Below are 13,823 nucleotides of genomic sequence, written 5' to 3'. Positions count from 1 at the left end.
ATAGTTATATATTAGTCTATTAAATAGATTAGTATTATTAAACTCTTAGTTATATCTATAACTCTTTTCTATTAAGAATCGCTAGGCAACTCTTATGGCGCTAATCCCAATCCTACTCGCCTTAACCCGGATCGAGCTAGAGAAGTATTAGCACTCCAGACCCCGTGTAACAAACTAAGCAATAAAAGCTAGACAGAAAAATATAGTATAGTATTACATAACTAGTTTATAGTATATATTATAATTTTCTTTTTTAGGTAGATAGATATCTTCTCTAATTAATCCTTTATACTAATTAAAATTCCACTTACTTCTACTCGATTGCGGGTCGCCCCTCTAATCTTTTAAGCTCGATCACGTATCGTGCTATAATATATATTTAGTTAAGCGTCTTTTTATCTATATAATAAAACTTAGTACGTGATAATAAGCTTTAAATTAAGAAATTAATACTTTTTTAAAGATAATATTAGTGAATTGCTAAACTGTTATATAAGTACTAAGAATTTCTTATCCTAGTAGAATAGTATTTCAAAAGTAAAATAGAAGTTTGGAATTAAAATAAATATTTAGCTAGGTATTTAAGTACCTTTAGTTAATATATTTATATTAGAGTATCTATCTAGTGAGTAAAACGCAGACTAAAGACACAAGGCACGGCAATAAATAGTCCCTAAGGCAATTGATTACCGTGTAGTGAACATTGAACCAGGGTTGTATATAGCAACCCATATAATGCCGTCGCACATCTACTAAGTACTATCACACCTTCTTGTGTACGCAGATCAATTGACATGATTTGCCCAAACAACCAGCCAACCGCCTATGCAACGCTGTGATCGTCATCGTGAAAAACCACAGTACCCCAATTTGGCCTATTAAATCTTCTCCCTTCAATCTTCGCCAGGTTGTCTAACCTACCGAGTTCATCCACACCTAGCTCGAAAACCCTCAAATTCCCCTGTATCCTTTCGGCATTCACGCTTTTGGGGATGACACTCCACCCGTGGCTCAAACCCCAAGAGAGAAGCACTTGTGCAGGGGTTGCCTTCCGTTGCTCTGCAACCTCTATCACGTCTTTGTGCGTATGTAGCGTTGAACCTTTACCGCCAAGCGGCCCGAACGCGGTTTGGTGTATGCCGTGCTTCGTGCAAAATTCGTGAAGCTTGTTTTGAGGTAGTAGAGGGTGCAGCTCTGTTTGGTTAACTGCAGGAATCACCTTTGCTGTTCTGAGTAGTTTCTCGAGGTTGACCGTGGAAAAGTTTGCCACACCGATGGCTTTGACAAGGCCAGTGGATAATAGAACCTCCATCGCAGCCCAAGTTTTCGAAAAGTCCCAGTCTGAGGCGTGTAACGTACGGTCTTCTTTGCCGAAATTAGGTTTTGAAGGATCGTTTGGCGGAAGAGAAACTGGCCAGTGCATAAGGTATAGGTCAACATAATCGAGTTGGAGGTCTTTCAAAGACTGAAGAAGAGCAGATTCGACATTTGAATGTTGTGAGGACCATAATTTTGTAGTTATGAATATTTCGGATCGAGATATTGAGGTTTCCTTGAGCACTTCGGAGAGCGCTTGCCCAATCTCTGCTTCATTCCAATCTATACACGGTTAGAAAATACCGCGATGTCAAGTAACTTGTATGCTTACATAGAGGAGCACAGTCCAAGTGTCTATATCCCGACTTTATAGCAATCTTAACGGCACTACCGGCCTCACCTGGGGCTGCCTGCCATGTCCCAAATCCCTATATCAGTTAATACATACTACAAGAGGGAGTTGGTGTACAATATCGTACTACGCCAGGGATATCAGAGCCTGTGTTCAGTCTGAAAGTCTTGGTGTAGTTATTCATCGTGTTGGATATGATTTGGAAGGTTCGAAGATCCTTATTTTCCTTTGACTAAAGTTCCAAAAGCCTCTTTTCTATGTTCAACATGATGTGTCGTTTACAAGTTCCGAAGGGTCACGCTACGGCGAGAATGCCGGCTCCCAAGTACCTAATCTTTGAATCATTCGCTTAGCATCGTTTCATCGGACTTGTATGCGCTTTGTCGCATGACACCACCCTGTAAATTCCACGGCGCGATATTTTGGTAGATCGAAAGTGGGTCTGGAGCACAGCATTGGAAGGCATCTATGTCTTTACACTGTATTGAGGATTTCACTGATATATCAGGATTACCCTGTCCATAAATTTCATGTTTGCTATAAATCTAAACCTTCTCAATGCGTAAGGATTGTTCATCTTTCTCGTCGTGAGCAATATCGCCAACGTCCTGATGAACCATGTTGTCTTCCTTTGGATATGCCCTCTTCCACATAGACCAGATCGAATATTGGAACAAGTCGTCCATAGACTCGATAGATCGACCCTTCATCTCCGGCATACAGAAGTAGACGAAGATAGCGCCGATGTAGGTTAGTACTGCGTATAAAAGAAACGTTCCCCATCCCAAATGCGTCATCATCGACGGGGTGGCTTTGGTAATACCAAAATCAACAATCCAGTTTGTGAAGAAGCACCAGCTCATGCAGAAAGAGCGAATGCGAGAAGGGAAGATCTCTGCAGCCACCACATAACAAGCCACACTATGACCGAATGACCACCCGAAAGCGTAGATGTAAATCCAGACGATGCCAAAAACACCGCCAACTTCGGTGCCACCGCCCACCTGTGGTTTTGCAAATCGGACATAGAGTGCAATGTACAACATGGCAGTAGCCTGGAGGCATGCACCGATGATAAGAGGTAATCTTCGCCCGACGCGGTCAACAATGAAGACGACGTAAATGAGCACAGTGACAAGTTTGACAACACCATAGATGCCAGTGGTGAACAGGGCTTGAGATCCCCCCTTTACGCCAATCATAGTGAAGATTTCCGGGGCAAAATAGTTGAGTGAGTCGGTTCCCGTAAGTTTGTGGAAGAGGAACAGCATGATGGCGAGGAAGAAGCGTCTCCTATTGGATGGTACAAGCGCAACATCCTTGATCACTAGCCAATAGTTACGCCCAGCCGCGATCTCTTGCTCCAGATCCACTTGTGCGCATGTTTCCAAGTATTCTTGCTGAACATAAGGGTGGGATTCCGGGAGCTTCCGAAGCTTGACGAGATTGATAAGACCTTGCTCACGCTTTCCACGCGCAATTAAGGCACGAGGCGTCTCTTCTACAAATGGAAGCATTGCAACCATCTTCTTTAAGTTAGTAATGATACCACCATTCAAGATTAGGGAGATACATACGAATCCTCCTGGGATAAGTTGAATGCCCAATGCTAACATCCACTGTGTGTTGTTTGTGATGTTGACATTTTCCCATTTGCTGACTCCAAAATTTGTCCAGAATGCCAGTGAAAGAGCAGTGGTGATCATTAGATTGTAAAGACAAGTCATTGACCCACGAATCGCTTTGGGCGAGTTTTCCGCCAAAAATTGGGGTGCGCCGGCGGACATGCACCCAATTGCCACACCTGCAAGAAATCTGCCTGCGTAGAAAAGACCGAGATGGGGAACCTCTTGAAAGGCGCAGCCTAGCAGATACAAAAAGCCATATAGCATCATAGACCACTTGCGACCTAAGAAGTCGGCACATGGAGCAGATAGCAAAGCACCTGCAGCGCCACCAGCAGCCACTGTGAACAGTCAGTATCGGAATTCACGGGGTATTGAACGAAGGGGCACTTACTCAAAGACGCAATATTGCCTTTGCGCGCATCCGCCGCATCTTCGCTTAGTCTGTCCAGTCCAAAGGCATGCTTGAATGTTGGTAAAGTCAGAACTCCTCCAATGTTTCCTTGATCAAAACCATAGGCACAACCAGCCATGGCGATAGTAGTTGCAAGAAACGCCAAACGGCCATTGTAAATTTCTCGTGGGTCACTCCGAGCCTGAGGCGAGACCCAAATGCTTGTACCCCCACCCATGGTGCATGCAGAATCGAATCAAGAACTTGGAAATAAGGATATGTGTTTGAAATTTTGATTGATGAACAGCTGTGAGGAGCAGAATTCCATCTCCCACGAGCTGGCTCTTATAAAACACCAATTTGGCATGAAAACACGACTATATTTAGCTAGTCAGGGTAGTATGCTGATCGGGTTCTCCCCGCATTCGCATTTCCCCGCAATCCTTCGTGTGGCCTTCTCTGAATCTCTCGGTGAGAAATCCGGGGACGATCTTGGTACTAGAAAGATTAGGAAGGAATTTTCGGAACTGTTTCCGGATCAGCTTAACCCACAAGAGTAACACCGACGTGATCTTAAGAAGCCTGTGGTAGCGCACGCTCACTGGCTCTTAGAGTGAAGAAGTTTACTTGGCAAGCTTACATCAAGTTCGCTTTTCTTTTAGTAGCTATAGGATACCCGGTCTACTTTCAACAGATCATAATTCCAAGTAGTAACAGATTTTTCTACAATATCCCAAAAATGCCAGACTTCAACGCGGAGCTGGACATTCAATCGGACAGGCCCTTCTTCGCTTCAAACTACATTCCGGCATCCACAGTACAGGTTCACGCTTCCAATTTATTGCAGCTACCAAATGGTGATCTGCTATGCGCGTGGTTCGGAGGCTCTCAGGAAGGACTCTCCGACATTTGTATCCATCTTTCGCGACTGACAAAGGGCTCGCGGGTATGGTCGATGCCGCAAAAGATCTCGGACGACTCAGAGCGTAGTGAACAAAATCCAGTGTTATTTCTTGTTCCTGGAACAACAACTCTGTGGATAATTTATACGGCGCAGCCAGCTGGCAACCAAGATAAAGCCGTTGTGCGATACCGTGCGTCATCGGATGAGGGCCAAACATGGAGTCTGGCGCAAAATCTTTTTGATGATCAAGGGCTCTTCATCAGACAGCCAATCACTATTCTGGAAGATGGCACATGGGTGCTCCCAGCGTGGTACTGTCGCAATCCTCCTGGCTTTCGTTGGGTAGGCTCAGACGACATCTCCGTTGTCAAATACACGAGAGATGGCGGGAAAACATGGCAAGAGAAAGAAGTTCCTAACTCTATAGGGGCTGTACATATGAACATCAGAGTGCTTCTTGATGGCTCGTACATTGCTTTTTATCGCTCGCGGTGGGCAGACAACATCTACATGTCGACATCTACCAACTGCATCGATTGGACGGAACCTGAGCCCACATCCCTTCCAAATCCAAACTCTGGTATCTGTTCCGAGGTTCTATCCGATGGTCGTCTCATCATGATTTACAACGACTCTCAATTCGAGAAAGGCCAAGCGAAGCGCGAGGGCCTTTATGACGATATCACTCCCGAAGATGATAAACGCATTAACCAGCGCGGTTCGATCAAGGATGCTGTATGGGGAGTACCTCGCAAGATGATGACTGTGGGTGTGAGCAGTGATGGAGGTAGGACGTGGAAGAGTAAGACCCTGCAAGAAGGCGATGGATATTGCATGACGAACAACTCGCGAACAAAGGAGAACAGAGAACTCAGTTATCCCAGCATCTGGGTTGAGAGGGATGATAAAGATGTCGCGAACGTTGCATTTACTTTCTGGAGGCAGCGGATCAAGTTCATTCGCTTCGATGTTGACTGGGTAGACGGCTAGAACGCTATATTTCAGTACATAGATACAATGTCGAAATTGGTAGTCAAAACTCGAATCATTCATTAACAGATGCATAAATACTCAATTAGTCTATATCGTAATTGCTTGATAAACTGCATGATAGAGATAGAAGTCTAGTCAAGCGACATCGCAGTAATGTAAATGGTCTACGTCCCCTTGTAAGTATTTTTTGGTCCAACTTTGAGATAGCATAGATGCTTTAGTAGTTCTAATGGAGGCATGTGTATAAGCATGGTCATTATTATCCATTCGCTTCACTTACTAGGAGCTACGATTGTACTTTGCCTGGGTGCTCTTAATTGGTGGGGCAGCAGTATCCGACTATTTAGCTGCACCGAGAGGAATGTAATGTATCGTGTGCAGAATCTGCAGCTGACATCCAAAAGTGTCCCCGTTTCTACGCGCTTAGGTCGTCATTCGGTGAGAAGTCCGTTGTGGAGCTAGTAGTTACACCACGGGGAGGTTGCCCGACGTTGAGAACACCGCAAAACGCACCCTTCGGACCAGCATGGAGAATCCATCTTCTCCCTGCATGTGGGATTGATTAAAAAACCGTGCAGTATGAGTGACAAATTGGCGCAGATGAGCTGAAAGAGCGAGGGTCTCGTTTTCAGTAGGGACACACTGAGCAAAGTTCCAACTACCAGAATCACTTCGTCCTTGACGTTTCTGCCCTAAATCATTTTTATATTGCTTTTTATCAGTGAAGACTCAAAAAGAGAATGAGGAATCCCTGTCTGTCATTTGAGGACGTGAGGGCGCATAATAGCCGCGAAAGCTGTTGGGTTGTCATTCAGAATCAAGTCTGGAATGTGACTGATTTCCTCACTTTGCATCCTGGAGGAGCAGATAGTAAGCGGTTGATTTTAATGTCCGTATATATTGTGTAATATTTCGTTAACGATTTGTAGCTATTCTCAGGTATGCAGGCCAAGATGCGACTGAAATCTACAATGAAATCCATGCGCCGGGGATGCTCGAGGAAACACTAGCGCAAGAGAAATTCATCGGCGATATCCTTCCATCAAACGAAATTCTGCGTGAAGGTACAGTAGAAGGAACGGCAGGGACCAAACCCAAGCTTAAGCCTGCAATGCCTACTCGCCCTGAATCTATCGATGCACCTACGCAGATACCATTCGTTTACGAGAAACCGCATCTCCACTCAGTCATTTCTGCTGCCGATTTCCAAGAAGTCGCCCGCCATACATTGACGCCCAAAGCGTGGGCATTTTACTCTAGCGCTGCAACCGATCTTGTCACACATAAGATGAACAAAGCGGTGATAAGACGGATCATGTTCCGACCACGCATCCTCCGCGACGTCAAGGCCGTTTCCATCAAGCGCAACGTCTTGGGGTGCGAGTCGTCAGCACCATTTTTCATATCCCCTGCAGCTATGGCGAGACTGGCACATCCGGACGGCGAGCTTGCTTTGGCCAAAGGTGCCGCAAGTGAGGATGTCGTGCAATGCATAAGTAGCAACGCAAGTTATCCTCTTGTTTCCATTGTCAAGGCAGGCAAAGAAGGGCAAACATTCTGGTTACAGCTATACGTCAACTCCGAGCGAGTGAAAACTGAGGAGTTGCTGCGTAAGGCGGCTTCTCTTGGTATTAAGGGTATATTCGTTACCGTTGATGCTCCAGTCCCGGGTAAGCGCGAAGCAGATGAGCGCATCGCTGCCGAAAGTGTCGTAAGCGCTATTTCCGGCGCGGTTGCAACTAATGACAAAAAGGGTGGTGGTATGGGCCGGTTGATGGCGGCCTATGTGGAGAAGAGTCTAGTTTGGGAAGATATTGCGTGGATTAAGCAAGTCTCCGGCTTGCCTGTAGTCCTTAAGGGTGTGCAGAGCGCTGCAGATACGATCATGGCCGTGCAATTTGGAGTGGAGGGTGTCTTCCTTAGCAATCATGGCGGTCGATCGCTGGACGGGTAAGTCGCCGGTCTGCCAAATCTTCTAACTTCAAACTAAAACATTGTTAGAGCTCAACCAAGTATTCTAATATTACTGGAACTTCATCGCATCTGTCCAGATGTGTTTGATAAACTCCATGTTTATATCGATGGCGGATTTGAACGCGGCTCAGATATCCTCAAGGCAATTGCTCTAGGTGTAACCGCTGTTGGGGTGGGTCGCCCGTATCTGTATTCATTGACGTATGGTACAAAAGGTGTTGAACATCTTACACAAAGTAAGTTTATGTACCCTGTCGTTTCTCAAAAACATATTCTCAAAAAATGATACAGTTCTCAAAGATGAGCTCGAAACGTCCATGCGCTTATGTGGTCTTACGGATATCAATCAAGCGCATCCTGGCCTACTAAATACGCGGGATATCGATCACTTGGTTGCATCACAGTTAGATCAACATCCTTACATTCGGTGGAAACCTAAAGCTGCACTATAATCTTTTTGTCGGACTACTGCCGAATGCAATTATGTGTCTCAGCATATAGATTTGCAAGTAATGTAGCCTATGTGTTTATTTTCATGTATGCATAGTAGGCAGTTCAAATATTCCATACCAAAATATGTCAACATCGTCTATGAGGGGCTATTCTTCAGCTAAAATGCTTTGAACCATGAACGAAGTGACATTTCTTTGCTCTCAGCTTAGTTCATTCTGCATGCTATGGAAACACAGCATGTGATTCGGATGAGTATACACAAAGAAATGTTCAAGAATAGTATGTTGCCTTCGTTCTCCATCGTATTTTAGGACTGATGGTACGCAAATAACATCGTTTCATTTCTCCCGACACTGGAAAACTACCAGTCAACTTCGCGCATTATAACTCTATTGCTAGTACGTTCTAATTTCTTGTGCAAGTTCCTATCTTTTATTTAGAACCAAAAATTGTTCCTTTGATTCATGTTTCTTCTCGGCAAAGCCATAGTTTATTAGGTTACGCGTAAGCTCTTGCCGAAGCCCTTATGGCAGTGTCATGCAATGAGATACATTATCACTATCATTGAGCTATCAACAATGGAAGGAGAGAATAGTTCTCAACCTTTGTACTTAGTTGGTCCAAACCTCAGGCGCACTAAAGGTGATAGTAGCGTTTGCTAACTTGGTGGCGATGTTCAGACGTGGAATACCTGGCCAGAAATTCGGAAAGTACTCATCGCCCACCGCATTTGTGTCCTGGCCCTTCTCCACATCACCTTCCCCCTGATCCAAGTCCATGATTCCCAATGTAGCGCTTTTAGTCACTTGATTTGGCATTGTGGCTGCCCATTGGTTTGTCCCCGGAAGCTCGTCGTAAGTACCGTTGCCAGGGGGCAAGGGCGGCTGGGCTAGTAATGTATCAACACCCACAAGGTTGTATAGATCCGTGCTAAAGGGTATGCCAGGTAACAGGCTTGGCTTGAATGTGGCTTGAAACCATGGCTTTTCTGCTGGTTTGGATTCGGAAGGGTCACCGGTGGTATCGTGTGGATAAATTTTGACCGATGTTTTGCCATCAGTTCCTTCGGCCCAGTCAAATCTAGCTAGATGCTTGGGAATGTTCCAATCTTTTAGTATGTTAGTGGAAAATGCTGTTGACTTGGATGTGTGTCCACAGTTAAGTAGCTAGGACATGGAATAAACGTACTCGTTCTCCCGTTCCAACATGTATACTTTTGGCTAACGTAAATCCTACTAACTCTGACGTTCTTCCTTTCCTCTACTTTCCCGCTAGGGGTTGTATGATTGTATTTGAAGAAACCCGGAACGATTAGAAGTTCGTCATACGGACCAACAGGACTATCTGTGTATCGGATAATCTGTATCTGGCCAAGTATGCCAATGTACTCACCCTCTACGGCTGACGCGTACTGCCGTTCGAGCGGTGCAAACGCCTTTGTAGGTAGCTTGGTTGAAAGGGGAACATAGGTGATAGAATATACGGTACCCTTCAAAGTCCAGGGTGCAGGCGCAAGCTCGATTGGGGCTGTTGAATTGTTATCCCACTGGGCTGTGGACAGCACAGCGAGTTTCAAGAGCAGATATGCGATGCCGAACCTCATTTTCGTGACTGGTATGGGAAGCGCAAAAGAATCGCCAACAACCGGACAGTAGACCTAGCTATGGGGCAGTATAATGTTGAATCATGAATTTGGTGAAACTTCTCGAGGCATTTACATATAATTCTCTGGTAGTGCCCAGGGTATTAAGCGCTATTGATATCTGCCCTCAAAGTACCCACCATGACAGAACGCATGATTCATTCCCTGTAGCCTCGCTATATTTCAAGCTTACGTTAGGTAAACTAACAAGTGGTTTTGACGAATGTATCCCATACGTTAAGACGGTGCCTAGTGGAGCCAGACTCCATTCGGTAAGCAAAAGCGTTTTAATACTTACCGCACTTACCCTGAACACTAATGAAGATTTAGGCCAGGGGCAATACGGAGGTTTTGGTTGAACCGAAGTCATTCCAGCTAAAAGCTGTGTAGTTATCCTAGATCTGATTCGTTTCTTAAAAGCGATATGCCTCTGACGATCGCTATTTCAAAATGCGGGGTACTTGAATCAACTGGAGTCCTATTGGACGCCTTTCGACCGAGGATCGAAGCTACACGTATTTACGTACGTATCTTTTTTCTTTCTTGTGATACCTCGGCCCCCATCTAACCGATGAAAACTGAACAAGAACAGCTTTTCCTAGTCCTGCAAATTATTTGAAAACACAGCTAAATTACTAACTATTTGCCTGTTTAGTAGCTATGGCTCTAGTACTTACGCGTGGATTGATATGTGAATATTTGATTGTAAGTAAAATCAGATGCTTTAATAAAACAAAAGAGTTGTGTTTGTGACGGGCGGTTTAGAGTAACCTCGCGCGCAGCTACTCGCGCCGTCCGGTGTACCAAAAGGTATGCACAAGACAATATCGCAGCGCCGCTCTTAAGGGCGTAGCCTATTACAGCGTTGGTGTATAAATACTTAAGAATGAGTATGATTTAGTGAATTAGTATAATAGTATAAATAGCTAGAGTTAGTAGGTAACAGCTTCTAATCTCGATTTTCTAGATCTATTCGGCACATTAGAGCTCCATACTAATGTTTTATCATTATTAGAATAGCCCTGATTTGCAAGTACATGACTAACATTTCTCTGGGGATTGGTCTCGTTTCGCGATTTAGATCGCAATGTCGCCTAGCTATTTTGCTGGCAGAATCCTATTCATCCCAATTTAGAATGATCGTACACTACTACGACAATATAAATTAGTGACTTTGAGCGAGACGATAGTAGGCTTATGGTGAGCGTTTCACGATTAGTTGTAATAACTGCTTTGAGTCGGTGGTAGAGTAACTTACAGCTTATAATCAGTCAGTTGTGTTGGAGCTAAAATGGCGTCGAACTATAACTATCTAGTCACATCCAAAACTATGTAAATCTGCATTCCCCACTTCCCCCTTTTATTCTTTGATTGCGATTTACTCTAGAGCTACTGCAATAGGTGTAGCGTTCGGATCGATTTGCGATCACGGACTGAGTCACGATTCGAACACAACAGGCCCTGGGAAGGCCACGAATCATCACAATTCTTGTACGAGACCCACTCACATTCGTGTATGTACTATGCAAAAACTAAAAAACTTGGTAGGCGTTTTACCTAGGCAGAATTAGGGAAAATTTGATCAAAAGGCCTTTGAAAATTCATGGGTCACTTGATTCAAGCTATAGAATCTCACTCAGTAAGGATTGTACGTGCGAGTGGAGTTGCAAGAAATAAAAGGCTGAGTCTGGCCTTTGTCCAGCTAAGATCTGCCTCCTCCAGTCCGAAAGAATTCTTCCTCTTTTCCCCCCATACCACTGCTTAAAACCATCTAGCGCAGGGGGCTTTATCTAATTTTGTTGTGAAAGATGCTTCTTCCCAAGTTGGTCCTACTTCCCTCAGTCCTCGCACTTCCACTACTGGATTCGATAGTAGACCCAATTGTTGACAGCATCTGGACCGCGCCAGAGGGTATCACGAAGACACTTCTAGGGAGCCTCGCAGGCACGCTCGGTGCTAAGAAGTCTTATGATTATGTCGTAGTTGGCGGCGGAACAGGGGGCAACACAATTGCGTATCGTCTAGCTCAAGCTGGTTTCACTGTCGCAATCGTTGAGGCTGGAGGATTGTACGAATTTGGCAAGCCTGTTGTTGGACCCGCACCCCTCGGCGATGTCATCGGTGTAGGCTCGAACCCAGCTGACAGCATCCCAACTGTGGACTATGGCTTGGTGACGGTCCCACAAGCTGGCGCAGGAGGCCGTAGAATGCATTACGCCCAGGGCAAGTGTCTTGGCGGCTCTTCAGGCCTGAACTTCATGATCCATCACCGCCCAAACCGAGGGGCTCTGGATGCGTGGGCAGAGGCTGTCGGGGATGAGAGCTACTCATTCGACCGATTTCTCCCATACTTCAAAAAGAGTTTCACCTTCACCCCACCGAATCAAAAGACACGTCTGGCCAATGCAACGACGGCCTATGTGGAGGCAGACTTCGAGCCATCATCAAGTTCACCAATTCAGGTGACATATCCCAACTGGACACCCGTATGGTCGACATGGGCAGCCAAAGGACTGGAGGCCCTCGGCATGAAATTGACGGATAAGTTTAACCAAGGCATCCTCAACGGGTATCATTACGCGCAAACGACGATTCATCCACGTGCTCAGATCCGGTCCAGCTCGGCTGATTTCGTATACGCGGCAAAAGACACGGACGTAGGCAAAAAGCTCGCTGTATTTCTAGGGTCGCGAGTCGAGAAGGTACTTTTCGATGATAACAAAAAGGCTACTGGCGTTGAAGTCGCCGGACTAGGATTGCTGAAATACACTATTTCTGCCAACAAGGAAGTTATACTTTCAGCCGGTGCTATACACACGCCGCAACTACTTATGCTATCTGGCATCGGCCCTGCGAAACATCTTGCCGAACATGGGATCACCGTACTGGCCGACCGTCCTGGTGTAGGGCAAAACATGACTGATCATGCTCTTTTTGGACCCACGTACGAAATGACATTCGATACCCTTAACAGGGTACTCGGGGACCCTGTCGCACTTGCAGAGGCTGTGGCTGAATATGCACTGACGCAAACCGGGCCGTTGACGACAAACGTGGCTGAGTTCCTAGCATGGGAGCGGATGCCCAGTAGCGCCAATCTGAGCCAGTCAACATGGGACAAGCTGCTTAGTTTCCCAGAAGATTGGCCTCATATTGAGTATTTCCCAGCAGCAGCCCATATTGGTGAATTCAACATCCCATGGCTCGATCAGCCAAAAGACGGGAAAATGTATGCCTCTATTATCGCCGCGTTAGCCGCCCCACTATCTCGTGGTAATATTTCACTTGCCAGTGCTTCTCCCGCGCGAAGTCCGTTAGTCAACCCGAATTGGCTTACCCACCCAGGCGATGTCGAGGTCGCAATCGCAATGTACAAGCGTATACGCAAGATCTTCAACACGGACGTGGTTCGAAGCATCCGCGCGAGTGATGCCGAATACTGGCCTGGCGATGACGTGAAGACAGACGAACAGATTTTGGGCAATATTCGGACGAGCGTGATGGCAGTTATGCACGCCTCATGTACTGCGCGGATGGGACGCATTGATGATCCAACCGCTGTGACGGATAATCTGGCGAGAGTAATCGGAGTTCAGGGCCTGCGGGTTGTAGATGCTAGTTCCCTGGCGCTACTGCCCCCAGGTCATCCTCAGGCATTAATCTACGCCCTTGCTGAGAAGATTGCGGATGAGATGATTAAGGAGCAATAATAAGTCTTCTCTGAGGAAATACTGCAATGCAAGTTCGACTTCTAGTCTAACCGATGTTCCCTGGTTGCATAGTATACTTTTGCAAACTTGCGTAGCTTTCGGAAATAAGAACTAACGTGCGGGATCAGTAAGCTGGAAAGTGTTACACGGGGTCTGGAGTGCTAATACTTCTCTGGCTCGATCCGGGTTAGGGCGAGTAGGATTAGGATTAGCGCCGTAAGAGTTGCCTAGCGATTCTTAATAGAAAAGAGTTATAGATATAACTAAAGGTTTTAATAATACTAATCTATTTAATAGACTAACGTGTTTCACCAGTAAGCGGGCCACCCCAGTATGTGGGCCAGTCAAAATCTCACCAAAAATCGCGATTGACAGGGATCTAGATCTAGAGAACTACTTAATAGATTTTCTCTAAAATCTAGTATATAGGCTGCACCTAGATAATCTATAAGTATTTAG

General features: G+C 45.6%; 6 protein-coding genes across 6 annotated transcripts; 3 read left to right on the top strand and 3 right to left on the bottom strand.

The window, feature by feature from the left end:
• Positions 1-823: 823 nt before the first annotated feature.
• On the bottom strand, positions 824-1,853 carry COCMIDRAFT_110437 (uncharacterized protein; the record flags this gene model as incomplete). Its single annotated transcript, XM_007695462.1, has 3 exons — positions 824-1,599; positions 1,649-1,745; positions 1,797-1,853. The coding sequence occupies 3 exons, from the start codon at positions 1,851-1,853 to the stop codon at positions 824-826; spliced, it is 930 nt and encodes a 309-aa protein (XP_007693652.1).
• Positions 1,854-2,214: 361 nt separating this feature from the next.
• On the bottom strand, positions 2,215-3,926 carry COCMIDRAFT_110447 (uncharacterized protein; the record flags this gene model as incomplete). Its single annotated transcript, XM_007695461.1, has 3 exons — positions 2,215-3,198; positions 3,247-3,635; positions 3,689-3,926. 3 exons carry the CDS (start codon positions 3,924-3,926, stop codon positions 2,215-2,217), a joined length of 1,611 nt encoding a protein of 536 aa, XP_007693651.1.
• Positions 3,927-4,427: 501 nt separating this feature from the next.
• COCMIDRAFT_110441 (glycoside hydrolase family 33 protein) lies at positions 4,428-5,582 on the top strand (the record flags this gene model as incomplete). The annotated part of the gene is made up of 1 exon (XM_007695460.1): positions 4,428-5,582. One exon carries the CDS (start codon positions 4,428-4,430, stop codon positions 5,580-5,582), a length of 1,155 nt encoding a protein of 384 aa, XP_007693650.1.
• Positions 5,583-6,325: 743 nt separating this feature from the next.
• Positions 6,326-8,011, top strand: COCMIDRAFT_110448 (uncharacterized protein; the record flags this gene model as incomplete). The annotated part of the gene is made up of 4 exons (XM_007695459.1): positions 6,326-6,455; positions 6,515-7,535; positions 7,587-7,795; positions 7,851-8,011. 4 exons carry the CDS (start codon positions 6,326-6,328, stop codon positions 8,009-8,011), a joined length of 1,521 nt encoding a protein of 506 aa, XP_007693649.1.
• A 612-nt stretch (positions 8,012-8,623) lies between these two features.
• COCMIDRAFT_110435 (uncharacterized protein) lies at positions 8,624-9,615 on the bottom strand (the record flags this gene model as incomplete). Its single annotated transcript, XM_007695458.1, has 2 exons — positions 8,624-9,120; positions 9,201-9,615. The coding sequence occupies 2 exons, from the start codon at positions 9,613-9,615 to the stop codon at positions 8,624-8,626; spliced, it is 912 nt and encodes a 303-aa protein (XP_007693648.1).
• A 1,847-nt stretch (positions 9,616-11,462) lies between these two features.
• Positions 11,463-13,364, top strand: COCMIDRAFT_10155 (GMC oxidoreductase; the record flags this gene model as incomplete). Its single annotated transcript, XM_007695457.1, has 1 exon — positions 11,463-13,364. The coding sequence occupies one exon, from the start codon at positions 11,463-11,465 to the stop codon at positions 13,362-13,364; it is 1,902 nt and encodes a 633-aa protein (XP_007693647.1).
• Between the last annotated feature and the right edge of the window lie 459 nt (positions 13,365-13,823).

The sequence above is a fragment of the Bipolaris oryzae genome (assembly GCF_000523455.1).
Source record: "Bipolaris oryzae ATCC 44560 unplaced genomic scaffold scaffold_322, whole genome shotgun sequence".
In the NCBI taxonomy this organism is placed as follows: Eukaryota; Fungi; Ascomycota; class Dothideomycetes; order Pleosporales; family Pleosporaceae; genus Bipolaris; species Bipolaris oryzae.
Note: the sequence above shows the minus strand (reverse complement) of the source record. Positions and strands in the feature narration are given on the sequence as shown.